General features: G+C 40.8%; 1 protein-coding gene across 1 annotated transcript in view; it reads right to left on the bottom strand.

Annotated features, from left to right (window-relative positions):
- The window catches only part of LOC103069633 (MICAL C-terminal-like protein), a 55473-nt gene extending 33016 nt beyond the window's left edge, over positions 1-22457 (bottom strand). Inside the window, exons 1-3 of the mRNA XM_007471411.1 lie at positions 22338-22457; positions 19771-21115; positions 1920-2035 (exon numbers count right to left, since the gene is read on the bottom strand). Of these exons, the coding sequence (XP_007471473.1) occupies positions 1920-2035; positions 19771-21115; positions 22338-22457 (1581 nt within the window). The remainder of the gene's footprint in view (positions 1-1919; positions 2036-19770; positions 21116-22337) is intronic.
- Positions 22458-23229: the final 772 nt, after the last annotated feature.

The raw sequence follows: 23229 nt of genomic DNA, 5'->3' as shown, positions 1-23229 counted from the left end.
ATTTCGGTGAGGGATGCCTTGACAGCATTGCACTGTCTTAGCACTTCCCAGCAGCAAAGCTGCCAAACCCCAACTGCTTTATCAAGAGTCAGCAAAGCAGAACCTAGACAGGGAAAGAAAGTCCTTTACTGCCTTTTATTAAAAGATGTGGACATAGAAGAAAAGAAGGGTGATTTATTAACAAACGCTCATATAGCCTTACATTGCACCAGGCACGGTTCTCACATCCTCAGTAATGGTGATGACGATGCAGAGAAGAAAGGAAAACGTCTAAGGGCTAAGGAAGAAAAAGATGAAGGACGGAGAAAGGGAGAAATCTGGCAGGACTGAAGACAAGCTGCCTGTCTCCCTCTCTCAGATCCAGGCATTAACTTGAGGGGAGGGGGCAAAGCAAAGAGGCGAGGCTGCATATCCTGTCTCCAGTTTCCTTTGCAAAGGTTCACTTGAGCTGAGTGGGCTCTGTGCCATGTGGCTGGGGACACACCTGTATGGGGCAGAAGAGATAAAGAAACTAGAAAGGAAAACACTTCCCTCGTTCCCTCAGTGTGAGCCCTTGGGAAGTCATAAAGAAGGAACCTTTTTGCCAGCTTCCCTGCCTGAAGAGTGGGCCGTGTTGGAAGCCAGGTGAAGCGGGCAAGGTTTACCACACTGCAGGTTGATGTGATGACTGGCTCTGTTCTGGTCCAGCAGGAGACAAGGAGCTATTCGCAAGGCTTGCCCTAGGTATCATGGTCTTGCCATTTCGATGGCTTTCAGCCACTCCATTCTTTTGGTCCCCATGAGTGGCAGAATGGCTGATGCTGGGGCTTCTGCCTCATTTGAATACAGAATTAACTCAGGGTCACTCAAGGGGGTGAGAGGGTCTGTAAGGAAATCCCAGAAATCAACACGACACATAGAATTCATTGGTACTGAGTGTCTAACTAATCATGGCCACCCACGGTTAGAAATCAGAAATCTCTACGTATTCTCTTGTTCTCATTCTCTCTCTCCCCAGCATGTCCCAGCTCCCTCCTGACTTACTTGCTCCAAGGTGGGCCGTGGGGAGCTGGAACCCCTGAATGACTTGAGATGATGCCAAAGCTCCTAGCGCTAGACATGGAAAAGTTGAGTTTAAGTAAACAAATTTGGTTCTCTCTCTTTCTCCGCAGATCCTTACTGCTCCAAAAAATAAACACCGCCAAAGCAGTGAACGGCTTCTGTCTGCCCCGGAAGCATATGATGTCCAGCCATTCAGCTCTTCCAGCCCCAGAGGATAAAGAAAACAATGGTGGGATTTGGTCATGGGATGCGTGTCTCCGTGTATGTAACATACAGACACATTTAAAGACATACAATGACGTTTGTGTTTTTTAATCCATGGGTATGGGAGTTATTTAAAGGGTTCTCCAGAAATGAATGTTCATTAAGCAGAGAGAAGAACTGCCATTCCCCCGCCAGCACACGGCTAGTCAGTGGGGATCCTCAGAGCCTAGATGCAACTGCATGGTTCATTTCGTATTTCTGATTAGAATAAACATAACGTTTTCCATGCAATCTGCCTCTAGTGCTTCTTAAATGAAGCTGTGCTACCCCTAGGGAAATACACATCTGCTTGTTTTAATTTTTTCGATGGTTTGCTTGTTGGATCACCACTTTAAGAGCTGCAGTCACCAAATGGTTTCAAGTAAATATTTCTGCTTTTTCCCCCTTCCCACTTTGACATCTCTGAGAAAGGCAAGTTCCTAAAAGTTAAAAAATATATATAAAAAGGTAATTCTTAGGGTGTTCCAGGTAAAAAGAGCGGTTGCTGTCAGATGCAATGAAATGTGATCCTCCTAATGAAACCGCTGCAGCTGGAGCCCACATTGGGTCTGAAATCTGGATCGTAAACGGCCCCCGCAAGCCAAGGCCCCCTTTGGTTTGCCAAGTGTTGTTACCTTTGACCGCAAGGAAGGCTGAGGATCGAATTCTTCATCTGCAGAGGAGGTGGTGGTGGAAGAGGTGGAAGAGGCAGTCCCTGTCACCTGTGCTCTGATGGGGACGTGCTTGGGACCTGAAATGGGAACAGAAGAACTCACTGAACTCCTAGCTTCTTCTGTGTCATGACCCAAAGCCACCTCTCCTTCCGCCCTGCTACCCCCATTCTCTTCCTCCCTGCCCTCCCCTCACTGCACCTGCCATGAGCGTGAGGCGGCAGCACCTAAGGGCAACTGAAAATTTGGCCCTCTACGTTAATTACATTTCTGGGTCCCTGCCAAGAGCTTTGCAGCTCTCTTTTCATGTGAAAAAAAAAAAAAGGTATTATGCAGAAATCAATTAATTCCTTAAACACCATTTGTATGGTGTGTTGCTAGGAATGCATTCAGAGATGAAATCTATTAGTAAAATTCATGTCTGAAGTTAGCTGAGTTACCTAAATGCTTGTGTAAGGTTTGTTCTGCAGAGTAATTGAATGCAAAAAAGTCGGAGCCAGCTCTTAAACAAATCGCCCTTCTGCGGCTCACAGCATCTGGCACCCATTTTTACTACATGACATCTGCTCAGTGTAAAAGGGCTGGCGTCAGAATGTCTGGTCATAGAAAAAAAAAAAAAATCCCAAATGTAATCAGAAGCAAAAGGACTCTAAGCCTAAGGTTTTATCACATAGTCTCATGCAACATAAATATTTCATTAATTATGGCTAAACAAATGCCAATTTTATTTTCCCAACTTGCAGATATTATCACATCATCGAAGTGATGATTCAAATGCCAGGAAAGGCGGTTTAAGATAGGGAGGGCTCAACAATTCAGGGCCCACGGGAGAGCTGAAGTCGAGGGGAGATGCCAACCCCTGAACAAGAGGTAGATGGTTAGAGGCAGCAAAGTGCCTGTGTTCGCTCAGATCTCTTTGTGATCTGACTGGGGACCACGTGTGATAAAGTGTTCCAGGTGCCACAGGAGACTTTTATTCTTCTCAGCAAGAACATCTGCCCCTACACATCAACCTGATGCAGAGTTAATGATTAATATCTGGATTAACGCACCCTGAACACTGGATATCAGAACCAGCTAGGACTCCATGATAGGAGATTTACTGATCTTTACTCTGCCGCATCAGCTTCTATCTAAAGAGAAACGTGTTGGGTGGGGAGGGAGGAGGAAAGGCAATTCCAAGCCGACTAGCATTCTCTCCAGCCTGCCTTTTCTCCCCCGTAATTTTCAACTATTCACCCCAGTGGGAGAGGCCAAGTTTGAAAAATTAAGGGTAATTTTAACCTCCAGGAACACATTTACATATGCTGTTATTCAAAGCAAAATAATGCAAAACATCTATATAATAACACAGCCTCTCTGGGGAGAGAGTTAACTGTTTTCCACTTGAATTTGCCAGATGGGAACGCTCAGGTGAAGAGAAAATCAGGAGCTGCACGATAACGGTGGAGGCATTGTTAGTGGGGAGCTGAGACTGTTTCCCAGCCCCAGCCACTAAATCACCACCGAGTACTTTAGTCACTGAGTATTCCCTTCTTAGTGTGTGAGCTTGAGGAACTAACTTCACCTCCTCAGTTTCTGGGGATCATGACGTCTAACTTGCAGAACTGTTGTAGAGAGTAAACATAATCAATATAAAAGCCTAACACAGTGCCTGGTTCATTGCAGGAGCTTAAATAAATGTCGTCGTCATCATCAGCTGCCTCTCCCAGACGATGAAGCAGCAGCCATTGCTTCCTCATCATCATTGATCCCAACGAACAATACTGCAATATTAGTAAAACTGCCTGATCAACCGTCATTTTATGGAGGAAGTATAATAACCTAAATTTGAAACTTTTTCTGTCAAAAATAAATTTAATGTTTCCACTGAATTTTATTTTGAAATTGAGGAGAAAATGTTCCCAGATATAATGCGTTTCTTAAACTTCTGGCAAAGTTATATAAAGTTAAATAGTTACCCCTGAATCTCTTCCCCTTTACTCTCTTCCATCATAGAACCATTCATTCTAGTTTACTTTTCATTTGCAAGCTTAAAAAATTTGCAGCATTGTTCTACTCTGGCTATAATGGAGTGACTGATTCTGGGATTGATCTCCCACCACAAAGCACTAGAAGTCAGGATGAAATATATGAAGCAGCTGTTTCCAGACACTGGACAAGAGGCAGTACAGAACTGTGATAAAGGTGGGAACAGAGCTTACACGAGGTAAGCCCTACAATCACAGTAGCTTTCTGCCTACAGGCACTTTCCAGAACACAGTGCAGGTAGGAGGAACCTAAACAGAGCATAGCAGATTCATTGAGTTGAGAAGACAAAGGTCACCGTTTGAGTGGGCTGAGGCAGTTGGAATATGTGGGGAAGAGTACTTGAGAGGAAGGAGCTATGTAGAAAACAGACTTCAGAAATAAGCATAAAAGTCAACTTGAGGGGCCTCCCTGGTGGCGCAGTGGTTGAGAGTCTGCCTGCCGATGCAGGGGACACAGGTTCGTGCCCCGGTCCGGGAAGATCCCACATGCCGTGGAGCGGCTGGGCCCGTGAGCCATGGCCGCTGAGCCTGCGCGTCCGGAGCCTGTGCTCCGCAACGGGAGAGGCCACAACAGTGAGAGGCCCACGTACTGCAAAAAAAAAAAAAAAAAAGGCAACTTCAGTCTATTGCTTAATGATAAATTATAGCATAGATGCATAGAGAGAAATTGCATGAGGTTGGGCCAACAACTGCTGGAAAGTTATAGGGTAAATAATCTCTAAAGCTTTCACAAGACTGGAAAATGTTCAAGTTTTACCCAAATAGGGTAGAGCAAACGTTGGGGGCATTAGAGTGGAGACGACAGAAGAATCGCACTTGAGTAACAGGGATAAATTAGCTCTAGAGTAAAGGTCATTACAGACATAACTGAATAAGCTTAAAAACTAGCCTTGTAAGAAACAAATTGATCTGCGAGTTACTCTACTGCCTGCCAAATATTCTTTAATGCCTATATAACACTCTTGAAATGAGGAAACAAAATCTAGACACTCTAAAATGTAATATTTACAAAATCTAGCAGCCAGTAAACAGTTACTAGATACACAAAAATGCAGGACAATGAGTCTGATAATCAAGAGAAAAATCAATCAAGAAAAGCAGACTCAGAAATGATGAAATTAGCAGACAAAGATTTAAAAAGAGTTATTCTAAATGTGCTCAAGAATTTAAAAAGAAAACATGAACAGAATAAGGACAGAAACAAAAAATATTTTTAAAAGAACCAAATGGAACCTATGAAGATGAAAACTACAAAATCTGAAATGAAAATTTCACTGGATCAGTTTAACAACAGACTAAATACTGCAGAGGAAAATATTCAGTGAAATTAAATAATAGCAATAAAATAAAAACTATCTAAAATGAAGCACAGAGAAAGAGACTGAAAAAATGAATAGAACCTCAATGACCTATGGGACAATATCAAGTGGTCTAAAATACATGTGATTGGAGTGCCAGGAGACAGAGGGAGAATGACAGGAACAGAAAACGTAGTTGACATAAGATTGCTGGAAATCATGCAAATTTCATGAAAATTGTAAATCCACAGCTTCAAGAAGCTCAAAAACCCACAAGCAGGGTAAACACAAAGAAAATCATAGCAAGCCTCATGATAATGAAATTGCCAAAAACCAGAGATACAGACAAAATCTTAAAAGCAGACAGAGAAAAATGATACATTTCATACAGAGAAACAAAGATAAGAATGTCCATGGAACCTAAATATGCCAAGAGACAATAGAACATCATTAACATGCTGAAAGAACAAAAAAAATCTGTCAACTTATGATTCTATGTCCAGTGAAACGACCCATTCAAAATGAAGCAAAAGGGGCTTCCCTGGTGGTCCAGTGGGTAAGACTCCACACTCCCAATGCAGGGGACCCAGGTTTGATCCCTGGTTGGGGAACTAGATCCCGCATGCACACCGCAACTAAGAGTTCGAAGGCCGCAACTAAGAAATCTGCATGCCTCAATGAAGATCCCGTGTGCAGCAACTAAGACCCGGCACAGACAAAATAAATAAATAAAATAATAAATAAATAAATAAATAAATACATACATATTTAAAAAATATTCTCCTTACCTGCCTTGTTTAAAAAAAAAAAAACAATGAAGCAAAAATAAAGGTTTTTGGTCTTTTTGTTTTATTGTTTTTTTTAGGAGAAAGAAGTTAGGATAATTTGTTGTCAGCTGACATGGATATAAAAAAGTCTTAAAAAGCTCTGTAGCAGAAGGAATATACCAGATGGAATGAAGAGGTTCAGAAATGGTAAATATAAAATAATTTTTCTTTGTGGTTCTTCATTTCTTTAAAAGACAATTGACTGTTTAATGTAAGATAGTGTGAAATAATAAGAAATATACCTAAAGATCTTCCTCAGCTTACAATGGGGTTACATCCCAATAAACCCATCCTAAGTTGAAAATATTGTAAGTTGAAAACTCATTTAATACACCTAACTTACTAAATGTTGTAACTTAGCCTAGCACGCCTAAATGTGCTCAGAACGCTTACATTGCCTACAGCTGGAAAAAATATCTAAAACAAAGCCTAATTTATAACAAAGCGTAGACTAGCTCATGTATTGATAGGTTATTGAATACTACACTGAAAGTGAAAAACAGAACGGTTGAGTACAGAGTACAGGCTGTAAGTGTATCGGTTATTTACCAGCCAGGTCTCCTGGCTGAATGCGAGCTGTGGCTCTCTGGAGAGTATGGTACCACATATTGCTTGCCTGGGAAAAGATCAAAATTCAAAATGTTAAGTACGGTTTCAAATGAATGCATATTGCTTTTGCATTACCATAAAGTCAAAAAATTGCAAACTGAACCACTGTAAATCAGGGACTTTCGATATTGGTCTCTGCCCCCTGGCTTCTGCTAATATTTGATCTTTGACCCCAATTCCTGACAAAAAGGTCCTAAAACCCTTGGAATTTCCCAGGTGACAGGAGTTTCTTTTGTTCTAATGAGGTGGCTCTTAGTGGGCTTCTGGATGGGGACTGCTCACTAGAAAGACCAAGCCATGATTAGAAGCTTGGAACTGTCATCCCTACCCCTCCATCCTCTGAAGAGGGGAGAGGGGCTGGAAAATGAGTTAATAATCGATCATACCTATGTGATGAAGCCTCCATAAAAATCCCTGAAGTACAGGGTTTAGAGAGCTCCCAGATTGGTGAACACATCCATGTGCTGGGAGGGTGTTGCACCCCAGCTCCATGGAGACAGAAGCTCCTGTGCTTGGGACCCTTCCAGACTTCACCCTATGTATTTCTTCATCAGGCTATTCATCTGTATCCTTTATCATATCCATTATAATAAACTAATAATTGTAAGTAAGTGTTTCCCTGAGTTCTACACCAGACTAGCAAATTATTGAACCCAAGGAAGGAACTGGGGGAACCTCTACTTATAGCCAGTTGGTCAGAAGTACAGGTGACAACCTGTAAGGATATAGAAGATTTGAGCAAACACTACTAATATATTTGGCCTAATTGACTGATATAAAACAACATCCTCAATAACTAGAGAATACAATTTTTTTTCAGAGCTCATGGAACATTCACTAAATTGGTGATATGCCGAGCCATAAAGCAAGTATCAACAAATTTCAAAGAACTGAAGTCATACATAGTATGTCTTCTGACAACAGTGAGGTTAAGCTAGAAATCAATTAATAAAAAATATAAGTAGAACACTTCAAAATGATTAGAACTTAAGCAATACTTTCTAACAACCTACAGATCAAAGAAGAAATAAAAATAAATTAACTGATGATAAAATATATGGTATAACAAAATGAATAGAATGCAGCTAAGGCGATGATTAGAGGGGAATTTAGAGCTTTAAATGTATACATTATGCAAAAGAGAAAAGTTGAGAATTGATGCTCTAAGATCTACTTCAAGAAACTAGAAAAAGAGCCACTAAATGAACCTAAGGAAACCAAAAAGGAAGAAAATACTCAAGATAAGAACAGATTATGAAAGACAATAAAGACAAAGCAGAAATAAAACAGAAAATTAACAAAGCAAAAATTTTCTTCTTTAAAAAGATGAATAAAATTGATAACCTCCACGAAGAATGACTGAGAAAAAAGAGACAGAAAACACATCTACCAATACTGGGCATAAAAAGTCCTACAGAGTACTAAAGGAAGCTAGTAACCATAAACCATTTTATGACAATAAATTTGAAAATTTAGATTAAATGGACAAATTTATTGAAAAACACAACTTACAAAACTGACGTAAGAAGAAATAGAAAATCTGAGTAGTTACATATCTAACAAAAGGAACCCTCATATACTGCTGGTGGGAATATAAATTGGTACAGCCACAGTAGAAAACAGTGTGAAGGTTCCTCAAAAAATTAAGAATAGATCTACCACACGATCCAGTTATTCCACTTCTGGTTATTTATCCAAAGAGCACAAAACACTAATTTCAAAAGATATACACACTATGCTATGTTCATCATTGTGCTACGTTCATCACGGATATACACACTATGCTACGTTCATCACTATGCTACGTTCATAGAGATGTGGTATAGGAGCGAATACTACTCAGCCATAAAAAAGGATGACATCTTGCCATTTGTGACAACATAGATGGACCTTGAGGATTTTATGCTAAGTGAAATAAGATGGAGAAAGACAAATACATATGAGTTCACTTATATGTGGAATACAAAAATAAAAAAATTAATGAACAAATCAAATCAAACCAAATAAAAACAAACATGTGGATACAGAGAACAGAGTAATGGTTATCAGAGGGAAGAGGGTACCAGAGGAAAAACAGGTAAAGAGGGTCAGCTGTATGGTGATGGATGGGAACTAAAACTCTGGTTGTGAGCACACAGTAGTGTATACAGGAGTCAAAATATAATGCTGTACATGTTAAGCACATAATGTTATAACCAATAAAAAGAGTACCTATAAAAATAATCTACAGCAAATAGAAAGATAAGCCTTCTGATATTGGGTTAAAAAGATAATTATCTATTTATTACCACTTCTATTTAGCACTGTATAGGCGGTCCCAGGCAGTACAAGAAAATTAAATAAAAGGTATACAGACTGGAAAGGAGGATGTCAAACCATCTTTACTTTCAGACAACATGATTATCTGTGTAGAAAATCTCACAAAAAAGCTACTAGAATAATAAGTGATTTTAGCAAGGACAACAGAAAAAGTCAACTGCGTTTCTACATAGTAACAATGAGCAACTGAAAATCAAAATTAAGAAAGCCATTCCATTTACAGTAGTAACACAACAAACTGTGAAATTCTTAAGGGATACATTTAACAAAATATGCGCAGGAACTACACACTGAAAACTAAGAAAACCTAAATAAATTAAGAGATATTCCATCTCCATGGACTGAAAGACTCAGTAGATATCAATTGTTCCCAAATTATTTAGACAGTCCGAATCAAAACAGTCCGAATCAAAACAGTCCGAATCAAAATTCCAGCAGGCCTATTTGGTAGAAATTGACTAGCTAAATTTAAAATTTTTATGGAAACACAAAAGACCTAGAATAGCCAAAATAACTTTGAAGAACAAAATTTGAGGACTCCCACTACCTGTTTGCAAGACTTACTCTAAATCTCTAGTCATCAAGAGAGTATAAGGATAAACATATAGATCAATGAAACAGAGTAGAGAGTACAGAGGTAAACCCACACGTATATAGTCAACTGATTATCTGTAAAGATGACATTGTAACACAATGGGGGAAGAGGAGACTTTTTAACAAGTGGTGCTTTAACAATTGGATATCTGTGGGCAAAAAACTTTGACTTTTATTTACTATAAGAAATTAATTAGAATTGGATTATAGACTTAAGCCCAAAAGCTAAAAGCTGTAAAACTTCTGAGAGAAAACATAGGAGAAAGCCTTAGTAACTTTGGATTTAGAAAGATTTCTTAAATCTAATTCAAATTATTTAAAAAATTAATTAATTTGACTTCATCAAATTAAAAACTGCTATTCTTTGGATGATGAAAATGAAAAGATAATCCACTAGCTGGGAGAAAATATTTGTAAACACATATCTGATAAAGGACTTATAACCAGAATGTTTATGAACTCTGACTAAATAGAGGGTTATAGTGTGTTCTCAGGTCAGAAGACACAATATTCTAAAGCTATCAAATGTCTCTAAATTAATCAATTTTAAACTCTATCATTTATAACTGCACACACAAAAATTGAATACCAGGGAATATATGTAATGAAAATTGTGCAAAATTGTGAAAATTGCAACTACAAAACACTGACAGAAGTTGCAGAAGTCTTTAGGAATGTATCATGTCCAGGGATTTGAAGACTTACTATTATAAAGATATTAATTTTCTCCAAATTTATCTCTGGAGTCTATGCAATACTAGTCATATGCCCAGAAAATATTTTTGTGGAAACTGATGAGTTGATTCTGTAAGTCACATGGAAACGCAAAAGGCCAAGAATATCAAACAATCTTGAAGAACAAAGTGGAGAATTTACTTCAGACTATGAAGATTTATTATAAAACCACATAATGAAAACAGTGCGATTCAGGTGCGAGGACAGACAAACCAGTGGAAATGAATAGAAGGTTCAAAAATGAACCTGCCTCATTAATGACAAAAGTGTCACTGCAATGAAGTGGGGGAAAGAGATGGCTTTTTAAATAAATGCTGCTGAATCAATTGGATAACAACATGGAAAAAAAATAAACACTCACCCTACCTCACAGAATACACAAAAATCTATCCTACGTTGGTCATAGACTTAATTATGAAAAGATAAAATAATAAAGCTTCTATAACAGTGTTGTACAATAGAGATCCAACATGAGCCATGTATGTCATTTATGATTTTCTAGTAGCCACATTAAAAAATGTAAAAACAGACAGATGAAATTAGTCTTAATCATATGTTTAGCTCAAATTTCAAAAATATTATCATTTCAATGTGTAATCAAATATAAAAATATTAATGAGATCTTTTACATTATTTCATTCAAACTAAGTCTTCAGAATCTGGTGCGTATTTTATACTTACAGCACATCTTGTTTCTTGTGTTTTTTTTTTTTTTTTCATATATAGCTCCTTTATTTGTAGAAAAGATTTGTGGAAAACAAGGTAAATTTTATAAAAATTACATGCGCTCCCAAAATGAAACTCATCACTGGTGATAAATAAGTGACTGAAGTAATAACCAGTTTACCTGGGTTGATTTGCCGGGATGCTCAAGGGGAGATATTACTTGGTACAGCCCACTATATGCACCAAAATAATAGTTACTGACCTTTGAAATTTATGGAAAGAACCATACAAATGGTTTTCAGATATAACTTTAATTTTTGGAAGTATTTGAATGGTTTTTTAAAATTTTTAAATATTTATTTATTTATTTATTTTTGGCTGCATTGGGTCTTTGTTGCTGTGCGCCGGCTTTCTCTAGTTGCAGTGAGCAGGGGCTACTCTTCGTTGCGGTGAGCGGGCTTCTCATTGCGGTGGCTTTTCTTGTTACGGACCACGGGCTGTAGAGCACAGGCTTAGTAGTTGTGGTTCACAGGCTTAACTGCTTTGCAGCATGTGGGATCTTCCCGGACGAGGGCTCAAACCCGTGTCCCCTGCATTGGCAGGTGGATTCTTTTTTTTTGGCAGGTGGATTCTTAACCACTGTGCCACCAGGGAAGCCCTTGAATGGTTTTAAACATGGGCTTGAATTTGTAAACATCTACAACTTTCCCCCACAAGGACTCCCAGCCCAAGAGTAAGCTGTGGCTTAACCAAACGGGAATGTCTGTGCTGTTGAAGGCCAGTGCTACTTTCCACGAAGGGGAACATCAACGCTTTTCTGGCTTGTTAGAACTTTCAAGGCCCTTATGTCTTTGATGCTGAGTACCTGGCCAGGGACATTTTGTGAACCAGACAATGAGAGCTTCTTGGAATGAGCACATCTTGGTTTAGACAATACATTTTCAATAATTAAAGTGAAATGTAATCCTATCAAAAGAGAAAAGTTGAGTTGAATAGAAAAATATTTTATACAGCTTCAGTTTTAAAATTTAAATCCATTAACATAAATAAAATTAAAAGTTCAATTCCTTACTCACACTAGCCCTATCTCAAGTGTGAAATAGTGGCTACCCTATTGGACAGTGCAGTTCCAGAAGGTAACACACAACAGTATCTTTGTGACCTCAGGATAGGGAAGATCTCATAAACAGGATGCAAAAATCAACAACAATAAGGGAAAATATTGATAAATTTGGTTTTATTAAAATAAGTGCCTTTGTTTATCAAAAACACCTTTAGAGAGTGAAAAAGTGAGCGGAAGAGTGGGAGAAGATATTTTATATATACATATATCTGACAAAGGACTTATATCCAGAATCTACACAGATTACAAACCAATAAGGAAAGGGCTGACTACATAATGAAAGTATGGACAAAAGACTTGAATAGAGATATCATACAAGAAAATATCTACATAAGCATGTGAACAGTAGTGCAACATCATTATCAGGTAAATGCCAATTAAAACCATAAGATACCACCACACGCCCATAAAAATGGTGACATCAACAAAACAAAACAAAACAAAACTGAGACTATGGAGTGTTGGCAAGGATGTAGCTCAAGGGGAGTTCTCAGTTCCTGCTGGAGGGTATACACATTGGCACAACCACTTTGGAAAACCATTTGACAGTACCTACTAAAGCAAACCAATCACGCCTAACCCCAGGACCTAGCAATTCACTCCCAGGTACGTGCTGACAGAGATTCTCTCTTTGCCCATACTCTAGCCAAGCTCACCTGAGCCCCCTCGACTAGACCTCAAACTTGGCCCGTAGCAACTCGGCTCTCAACACAAATAGTTTAGCCCACCCTCTTCTTCCTACACTGAAAGACTTAAACGCTGGCAGTTTCTAACAGTTCAAGGCCACATCCCTAGGATGACCCAGTCCCCCTTAAAGTACCTGCCTAAGAAAACTCAAGACTGACAAATGAATTTACTGTTTGTTCCAGCCAACACCTGTCTATAGGCTCCTGACCACACTTTCTTAGCGCCTTTACTAAAAAGGGCTTACAACTGTCAATGCTTCTTCTGTCCCTTTGAGATGTATATGTATCTCCTACCACTCAGGAGGACCAGAAAGCCAGTCCTTTCAAATGTAATCATCAGGAAGGATAGGGCCTCAGTCTCCCAGTTTCTGGGGGAGGACAGAATCCTAACTTCAATCACTGCCAGCTAACAGACCCAGCTGACCTAACCAGCATTTACACTAACCAACCGTATAGAACTTTTCACTTCCCTGACTCTACTGAGACCCCACTCACCCCTCTCCCTATTCCCTCATTCTCCCTGTCAAACACCCAGCCACCTCTGGCAAAATCAAAGCTGAGTTCAGTTCATACTGAACTCTCTTCCCTACTGTAACAATAAATTACTAATTAAACTCTGTCCTTACCACTTTAACTAGTATCTGGCTTTGTTTATCTTTGACAATACCCAACAGAAACACTATGTATAAGGGTGCTGAAAGCAGCATTCTTCACAATAAAAAACAACTGAAAACAACCTAAGTGCCAAGCATCAGAATGCACCAGTAAAGAGTGTCATATTCAGACAAGCGAATAAAATGAGGTGGTGGAAAAGAGGAAACCACTGCTACGCATATGGACATGGATACACCCCGCTTAACGTTTAGTGAAAGAAGCCAGGCACAAAAGAGCACATACTTGTATTAGTTTTCTATTGTTGTGGGAGCAGTGAACACCATAGCAGCTTACAATAGCACCTACTGATTATCTCATAGTCATGTAGGTCAGAAGTGCAGGCCTGGCTCCACTGGATCCTCTGCTCAGTGTCTCCCAAAGCTGCAGTCAGGGTGTCCACTGGGTTGGGGGTCTCATTTGCAGCTAAGGGTTCTCTTCCAGCTCATTCAGGTTGTTGGCAGAATTCAGTTCCTAGTGGTTGTAGGACACGGGGTCCGTTTTCTTGCTGGCTGTCAGCTGGTTGTAGCTCCTAGAGGCCTCCTGCTCGTAAGTTCTCTCACTGCATGACAGGTTACTCCTTCGAGGCCAGCAGGACCATGTCTTTCTCATGCTTTGAATTTCTGACTTCGGGAAGGGCCCAGTCCTTGTTAAGGGCTCACCCGATTATGTTAGGCCTACCCATTTCCCTTTTGATGAACTCAAACTCAATTGTCTTGGAACTTAATTACAATTGCAAAACCCCATACCCTAAGCACAGGAGTGAGATGCACCATATTCACATTCCACCATATTCAAGAGGACGGAAGTACACAGGGCAAGAACATGGGAGGCAGGCAGCACGGGGTCCTCTCAGAATTTTGCCTACCACAAGACTGAATGATTCAAATTTATAAAGTCAAAAAATTGCAAAAGTCGGGCTTCCCTGGTGGCGCAGTGGTTGAGAGTCCGCCTGCCGATGCGGGGGACGCGGGTTCGTGCCCCGGTCCGGGAGGATCCCACATGCCGCGGAGCGGCTGGGCCCGTGAGCCATGGCCGCTGAGCCTGCGCGTCCGGAGCCTGTGCTCCGCAACGGGAGAGGCCACAACAGCGAGAGGCCTGCGTACCGTAAAAACAAACAAACAAAAAAAATTGCAAAAGTAATCTAAGATGACAGAAGTCAGATGGTACGCACTTTTGTTGGGTGGCACATATATTTGGGAAGAAGCATGAGGGAGTCTTCTGAATGCTGGTAGTGTTCTATATCTTGATCTCCAAGGTGATTACACAAATGTGCACTTTGCAAAAATTCATCAGTTTTGTACTTAGTATTTGTGTATGTATTTTATACTGCAATAAATATTTTACACAAAAATTTTAAAAGAGAGGTTCTCGGGGTGCTTTGTTTAATTACATAGAGGAGCAATAATTAGCATTACAATTGTTGGTATAAAATTGGCACTGGTAAGTGCTTGAAGTCAGTTTATGCCCCCAAGTAAAAGACTCTGAGAAGTTTATGTTTACCAATAATTTACCTGGCAAGGTGTGTTGTAAAAATGAGAAAAATTAAATTTCAGCTGGCTCTTTATTCAAGTGATCGTAAATCTGAGGTATTTCCATGTGAATAAATTTTGAAAGTTTCTCACTCTCCGTTTCAATACTGTTTTCTCTCTCCATTGCATGGAAGTGTGCAGGAAGTTAAGTGTAAAGTGAGCTGTGTGTGTGTGTGTGTGTGTGTGTGTGTGTGTGTGTGTGTGTGTGTGTCTTTGTGATTGGTAGGCTGGGCGAGGGCAGGGAAATACAAGGAAACTAATGGGCCTTATCTGATAGGGTAGGTAAAATCTTTACATTCTTAGGATACTGACTTAAGAACACCTCAGAAACACAAAGCTCTTCTATGCGATGGGTCCAGGCACTATATTCAGAGCTGGTCAGCTTTAACCTAATTCCATTCTGTACTCCCATTCTGTTCCAAGCTAAGGAAGTCACACCACTTCCTAATGAATATAAATGAATGCAGCCCTCCGTGGAAAATAAATCAGGAAAACACATTTACCGCAACTTATTCTAATCAGCACATACAGAAGTCATATAAATAGGATGTAAGTAAACTAAAGGCTAATCTCACTATGAATTTGATGCAAAAATCTTAAATAAAATATCAGCAAACAGAACAGAAAAGTACATTAAATAATAAGACACCATGCTGAGCGGTATCTATTTCAGCAATACAAGGATGGTTCAGCATCAGCGAATCCATTACATAATTCATACTATTAACGAAACTACGGAGCAAAAATCATGCAGTCATCTCAAACTGTGCTAACATTTAATAAAATTCAACATCCATTCACGATTTAAAATACTTTTAATAGAACAGGACTAGATGGCTATTTTCTCAAAATATATCTGGGTCAACCCAGAAGCCAGCACCATGCTTAAATGGGGAAACATTTAATGAGATGCATTCTCATTAAAGTTCAGAATATAATATAGAAACCATTATCACTACCTTAATATTGTTCTAGAGATTGTGGAAACCAAAGAAACTAGGAAACAAAATAAGTTAGTGCTACACAACTTAAAAACAAGAGGTAAAGTTATCATTATTTGTAGATGTTATGACTGTATATTTGGGGAGGACCTAGGAGAAGTCATTGAAAAACATTTACAAGCAAAGAGAATTTAGTAAAAATGGATGGGTCAAAAATTACTATACAGAAATCAATAAATTTCATATACACAATAGTAAGAGGATAAAATGGAAAATATCTATAACAGCAACAAAAACAAACATATCTAGTAATAAACTTAACAATAAATATGCAAGATCTATATGATGTAAAGTTTAGAATATTCCAGAGGGTCACAAAAAAAGATATGGGCAAATGGAAAGGCAATTCATATCATAAGGTTGTAAATTCTCACCGAGTTAGTTTGTAAACTTAATCCCATAAAAGTACTCACAGGATTTTGGGGGTACATAGGCAAGCTAATGCTCAGTCCATATAGAATATCAAAGAAGCAAGAAGAGCCAGGAAAGTTTTGAAAGAGAAGATCAATAATGAAATACTCTTCCTACCAGATGGTAAAATACAGAATTTTTAAAATATATAAATATATAAAGGAAAATAATCAGAACAGCATGGAACTGATACATAACAGACAACTCGATAGAATATAATAGATGGTGTGGAAATCAGTCCAAGTACAGGAATCTGATATATGATAAAGATGTCATCTCACATAAGAGAAGAAAAGATGAATATTCACTAAATTATTTTAGGATAACCAAAGAGACATCTACAAAAAGAAGGTTGGATCCATAGCTCACATTTTATACTAGGGTAATTTCTTTCTTTTTTTTTTTTTTTTTTTTAGATTTTTTTTTTTTTTTTTTTTTTTTTTATAAGTAATCTGCAGATTGCTTTCATCTTGTGTTATTTATTTATTTATTTTTGGCTGTGTTGGGTCTTCATTTCTGTGCGAGGGCTTTCTCTAGTTGTGGCAAGTGGGGGCCACTCCTCATCGCGGTGCGCGGGCCTCTCACTATCATGGCCTCTCTTGTTGAGGAGCACAGGCTCCAGACGCGCAGGCTCAGTAATTGTGGCTCACGGGCCTAGCCACTCCGCGGCATGTGGGATCTTCCCAAACCAGGGCTTGAACCCATGTCCCCTGCATTGGCAGGCAGATTCTCAACCACTGCGCCACCAGGGAAGCCCCAGGGTAATTTCTTGATATAAACATATAAATGTAAAAAAATAAGAAACTTGGTCCATAAACTTAGAAAAAGTTCTTTCTGAATTATACTGTACAAAGCCCAGAAGCCGTAAAATGGAAAATTGCTACAACTATTATATAAAAGTAAAATTTTATGCGGCAAAAATCACCATAAACAAAGTTAACCACAAACAAGAAGCTGGAAAAAGTATTTGTAATTTATATCACAAGAAAAAAGCTAAGTTTCCCTTTTACAAGAGTCCCTACATTTTATCAAGAAAAATACCAACAACCCAACAGAAAACTAGGTAAAGAGAGAAACAACAGTTCACAGAAAAGGAAATACAAATGACTCTTCGATGTATGAAGAGATGCTCAATCTGTAATCAGGCTGGTAAAGATTTTTTTTAAAGTTGGGTAGCGCACTGCAGTGTAGAAATAGCCACTCTCATACTTTGCTGCTGGGGAGGGTGAGGCAGCACCACTTTGATGGAGGACAATTTGGCAAAAAATATCTATCAAAATTCTCAATTCACATGTACTGTGTTCCAGCATTTCCACTTCTAGGAATTTATCTTAGAGGTAAATTCACACATATGCCAAATGGCCCAAGTTCTTCATTATTGTAGCACTGTTTGCAATAACAAAATTTTGAAATACTTAAGCTTTCCATCACAGGGGCCTGACTGGCTGCGTAAATTATGGTACGTCTACACAATGGAATACCATGGAGCTATGAAATGAAGGAGAAGGTTCTTTATGTACTAACACAGAATGATCTCCAAAATAAAATTAGAAGTTCAAAAAAAGTATGTACAATATGCTAGCATGTTTTTATTTGTTCAAAAAAGAAAGAATATGATATGTAAATTTTCTCATATATTCATAAATCTTGTCTGGAAGAATGCCCAAGAACCTGATAATAGTATCTGTCATCAGGGATAGGACCTGGACGGCTCAGGGACAGACAGGGACAGGGATGGGAGATAGGACTATTCATTTTGTGCCTTTTGTACCCTTTTATTTTGAGCCATGTGAATGTATTATCTATCAAAAAATGCACAGCATGATTAAACTTTATGATGTAATAAAAAGGGTGTAGTTATACACCAGCCTGTCCATGCTTATCCTGAATTGGCTGAAAATAAAGTCTCTTGTTAATCTGTATAGCTTTTTGAGTAAAGCACCAAAAGAGAAAAATAATTTTTTGCTTGAAAACTGAAGTCCCAAAATAAAAATTAAATGTTTTTTTTTGTTTTTTTGTTTTTTTGTTTTTTTGCGGTACGCGGGCCTCTCACTGTTGTGGCCTCTCCCGCTGCGGAGCACAGGCTCCGGACGCGCAGGCTCAGCGGCCATGGCTCACGGGCCCAGCCGCTCCGCGGCACGTGGGATCCTCCCGGACCGGGGCACGAACCCGCGTCCCCCGCATCGGCAGGCGGACTCTCAACCACTCCGCCACCAGGGAAGCCCCAGTTAAATGTTTTTAAAGTTTAAAGAAATAAAGAAAAAGTTCTCGACAATAGGGATGGTAGAATCAGTTTGTTTAAAGCAGTCAAACAAATAACAACAACAACAAAGTGTTCACACTGTCTCTAAGGATACGAGAGATTACGTTACTTTTTAAGAATATTTCCTTGTTGTTGAATTATTCTGATCTGTTGATATATTAATTTTATAATTTGAAAAATTATAATCAGATTTAAATATAAAAAAGCCTTAGGTCCCATTGGTAGCCAAATATACATAAATGTGTTTAAGCTAATGATAAAAATATACAAGTTTAAAAGAGACACCATTTTCTTGACTAGTAAAATAGCAACCCTGAAAAAATATGATACTGAATGCAGGTAACAGTGTGGTGCAAAGGGTACTCTCATTAATGGTGAAATATAAACTGGTACCTTCCCCTTGTTTTAACTGAAATTTACAACGCACAGTTCTAAGAAATAACACAGAAAGAACCTATATAGTCTTTACCGGTACAATTCTCTTTTAAAAAACAATTTGTCAGTATCAGTTAAGAATCTTAAAAAACTCACACTTTTCAACTAGTAATTCCATTTCTTAGAACCTATCCTAAAAAAATATAATTCAAAGGAGAGAAAAAGCTATATGCATAAAAATGTTCATTCAATACCATATATAAAATATAAATATATTCATATATATATGTGTTAAATGATAATAGTTCATTAAATAATAACATAAACACTAGACAGAATATTCTACAGCCATTATATCACATTTATGTAGACTATGAGGTAATTGGCTTAATAGCTATGATATGATGTTGATTTAAATGATAAAATTTTATGTATAATAGTGAAAAATATTCATATGGTCAATGAGTGGGAAAGTAGCGGAATTATGGTTGATTCTTTGTCTCCCCAAACTTTCTAGAACGTAATTTCAAATTTAATTTTTTCAGATTTTTTTCAAATTTTCTAAATTCAAGTTTTCCTACTTTTGTCAGAATTTAATTTGAGAAGCAAAAGGAGATGAAAGATGCCTGCTTGTTAATCCAATAACGAATTGCCCGGCATGAACGGTAGACTTTTGTTAGGAAAGAGCCACTTACTTGCATCTTTCTCTGGAGAAGGAGGAGGGACCCCCTGCCCCAGACAGGTGCCACTGACCAGCTGCACCAGCTTCTCTGGGTGCTGGGCATTGCCCATGGGCGGCACCTTCCCCTTGGGGCTGCTGAAGAGGTCTTGCAGGTCCTTTCTTGGTCTGGATTCTCGGAGGAAACTCTCAAAAGATTTGTCTTTGAGTCTGAGGGAGGAAAAGAGTGAGGTCTTTTTCTTGGGATCCTTGGCAGCATCTGGGACGGTCTCTTGCAAACTCACTTTCTCCAGGAGGGTGGGGACATCTTCGATCTTGCTGCAGGGTGGGGACGCGAGTGCAGGAAACGTCTTGGATGACTGGTTGGGCAAACTGTGGGTGCGGAGGGCAGGGTCAGGAGGGCTCGGGGCTGAGGGCTGGGCAGCCCTGGCGGCTGGGGGGCCCAGGGAGAAGGCTGAGGCCCTGCTCACCATGTCTCTCTTGGGGGACGGTTGGTCCCAGTCTTTACTGGAGCTGCTTTTCCGAAGGCTGAATGAGCGAGTGCAAGCGTGGGGTGGGCTGGTGGGCAAGGTCTTTGACGCTGGCTTGGCCCAGGCCTTTCTCCCACTGTCGGAATTGGGGAGGAGCGGCTCCAGGGACCTCCGGATGGCGTTGGCTATGAGCCGCAGCGGGGACTTGGGCGGGGCCACGCTTTGCTCCCTGGGAGTCCGTTCAGCTGGGGTCCCCATCTTCTCCTGAGCCTCTCTCTGGGCTGGTAAGGTCTCTCTCACTGCCCGAGGGAGCAGCAAGGGGCGGACTGGTTTCAGCACACCTCCTCCTCGGCCATTCTCGGTGCTTTTCTGGGAAAGCCGCACCCTGGCTCCCAGGCGCAAGCTCTTAGGGTTGGAGTCTTTCCAATGTAGCAACCTAGTCTTCTGCTCCTGAGTGAGAACCAGCTCCTTTAAGCCCAACTTCTTCTCTGCCAGCTCTGACCTACCCTCCTCTCCCCTCCTGGGTCTGGTATTCCCTTCTCCAGGGTCCTCTCCAGCCCTGGGAGACAGCTGTTGGTCTGGCGAGCACCTGTCCTTCCCTCCAATGGGGTGTGGGCCTCTGTGGATGCTTCTGGTACCCACAGGAGGGGCCTCTGCTTCCCGACTCCCATCAGAAGCCATCTCTTTAGGGCCGGATGGCCTCGAGCTTTCGAGGCCGTCTCCACCAGGCCTCACCAGACAGTATTCTGTCTGCTCCAGCACTTGGCCATGAGGGATGTGTAGGGGGATTTCCTTGGGTGGTCCTTGGGTCCTGGCTTGCCTCAGAAAGATTGGGGTGGAAGGACTGAAATGACCTCTCGAGGCCTGAGAAGGAGGGTTGCAAACTGTCACCTGGAAGGGATAGGCAAAAAAGAGCAGTGATTTTTAGAAGTTCCCAGCATTTATTTATATGAGGGACGCACATCTCAGTCTATAGCCCCCTCCCTTCCTCTCTCCAGATCTCATATACCCAAAGTCAAAAAGAATTCTGCCTAGGATGATTTCAGAGGGCCACTCTTCCTTCTAAGTGGCTCCCTTGGGATGGGCTGGAATTGGCCCAGAGCCCCCATATCACTGACCAAAGTCTTTCCTGAGCCTTAGATTAGGTGGGTAGGAAGCCAGAAAGGAAAGCAAAGTCACTGACAAGCTCCTGGGCCACTGAGGGGAGGGCTGGCCTGGTCCCTGTGGGTGGCCAGGCACATAAGGAAGCTCAGCCATGGTCCCTACTAAAGGGCACATTCCACCCATAGGTATGTTCCTCCAACAACCAAGAAACCAAGGCTTCTTCTTTGGAGACCATTAAGGTAAGGAGAGACAGCTACCCTTCTGGCTTGGAGCTGTGGTGGCAGGATAGCCTTTAGGATCTTCCAATGACCCTTCAAAACCTGACTCATGCCTCTCCCCACTGAGAAAGCAGCCATTTCTAGCATGCAGGAGCTTGGCGCTTGGCAAAGGAAGAATATAGAAGACTTGAGAAGGAGCGACTGTGCCCTGCCAAGAGCTCTGGTCATCAGAGCTTCACAAGAGTATGTACTTTTCTGTCTTAGATATTCTACTTCCCAGAGCCTAGAACAAGGACTGGCAGGTAATAGAGGCTTGATAAACCCATATTGAAGGAAAGAGTCTAACCATGACTGTCTTCGGTGATGCCATTTTCTATTCAAGGGGGATGCTGCTTCCAAGGTTCTCAGCTGCTACCAAAGGTACCCTGCGTTCTGTGCCTGCCATCCTACAGCTGCCAGCTCCTCAACACCCTCTGTGAGGCCCTCAAGGGCAGAGCACAAGCCCTAGCATCTCTGCATCCCACAGTCCAGCTCAGATTCCATGCCCTATAAAGTCTGCTGAATGAGTGGGTGGCTGTGCCCTCCGTGGCTGAGAAGAAGTAGGGTGCACTTTCGTGGAAAGGACAAGTGAAGAGGTGTGGGGTGGACTCCTGACAGAGCACCCCTCTGGCCCTGGCTGTGCACTTGGGGTGACCCAAGGGTGCTGGGAATCCAGAGCTCAGTGTGGAAGTGGGAGGAGTATAGGCAGCTTGTCGGCCTCACACCCTGTGCAGGGCCCCGAGGGCACTTACCTGAGGCGGGGAGGAACTATCCAGAGCATGCGGGACGCCAGCGGAGGAAGACGGCAGAGAAGGCGAAGGAGAAGCTTCCTTTGGAGGCGACATAGGTCTTTCGTTGTTCACTGGTGTCATATCTACCAAGGATGCTGGGGGGAAATTAGAGTTCAATGTGCCCGTCCAAACACCTACAGCTAGTCTCCCGTTGGTCCTCCCCATTCCTGTCCATCTTGTGCAGAAATTGCCAAGTGTGCCAAACAGGACGTTAAAGGCACTGACTCTGCAAGTGTGAGGAGTGTCGGGAAAGCGTCTTGAACGACCAACACGTGTTCCCGGGCACGTAAACTGAGATGCGTTTTAGGAACTTTGCCCGATCACACGGTGGACCGTACTCTGGGTTTCCCATGAATGTTTTAGCGGAAGGAAGAATCCATTCAACCTGGGGAGCTGGGCCCCATGGAATGGATACCATGCAGGATGACTTCAAAGGGTTTGCCTTTGCTTACCAAACCTCACCAATCCTATCAGCCCCTAGAGTCCAGCCTTATGTCTCACACGGCTGTGGGTGTAGATGTGGTAAATCCAGGTTTCATCCCGAGCCCTGAATGAATGAAGTAAGAATGTCTCTCTATTTCACTGTCATTGTGATTTGGTTTTGAAATTTATTTTTATAATGGGATTTGGCTGATTTTCACTGCTGCGCTTATGTCGCTCTACACACGCTTGATTCTCTTACGGAGACATATAAATTCATAGGTTTTAAGATTCCTACCAGTCAGGTCTATTCCTATGCGTTGAATATGGGGTGTTGAGTCCATTTCGTGGAGCAAGGAGTAGTTCTTGTCTATTACGTATTTGGCTTCTGGAACGATATCTATGCTGATTTCAATCTCTGGTTTTATGCAGC

This window comes from Lipotes vexillifer, unplaced genomic scaffold (genome assembly GCF_000442215.2).
Source record: "Lipotes vexillifer unplaced genomic scaffold, Lipotes_vexillifer_v1.1 scaffold6, whole genome shotgun sequence".
NCBI classification, from domain to species: Eukaryota; Metazoa; Chordata; class Mammalia; order Artiodactyla; family Lipotidae; genus Lipotes; species Lipotes vexillifer.
Note: the sequence above shows the minus strand (reverse complement) of the source record. Positions and strands in the feature narration are given on the sequence as shown.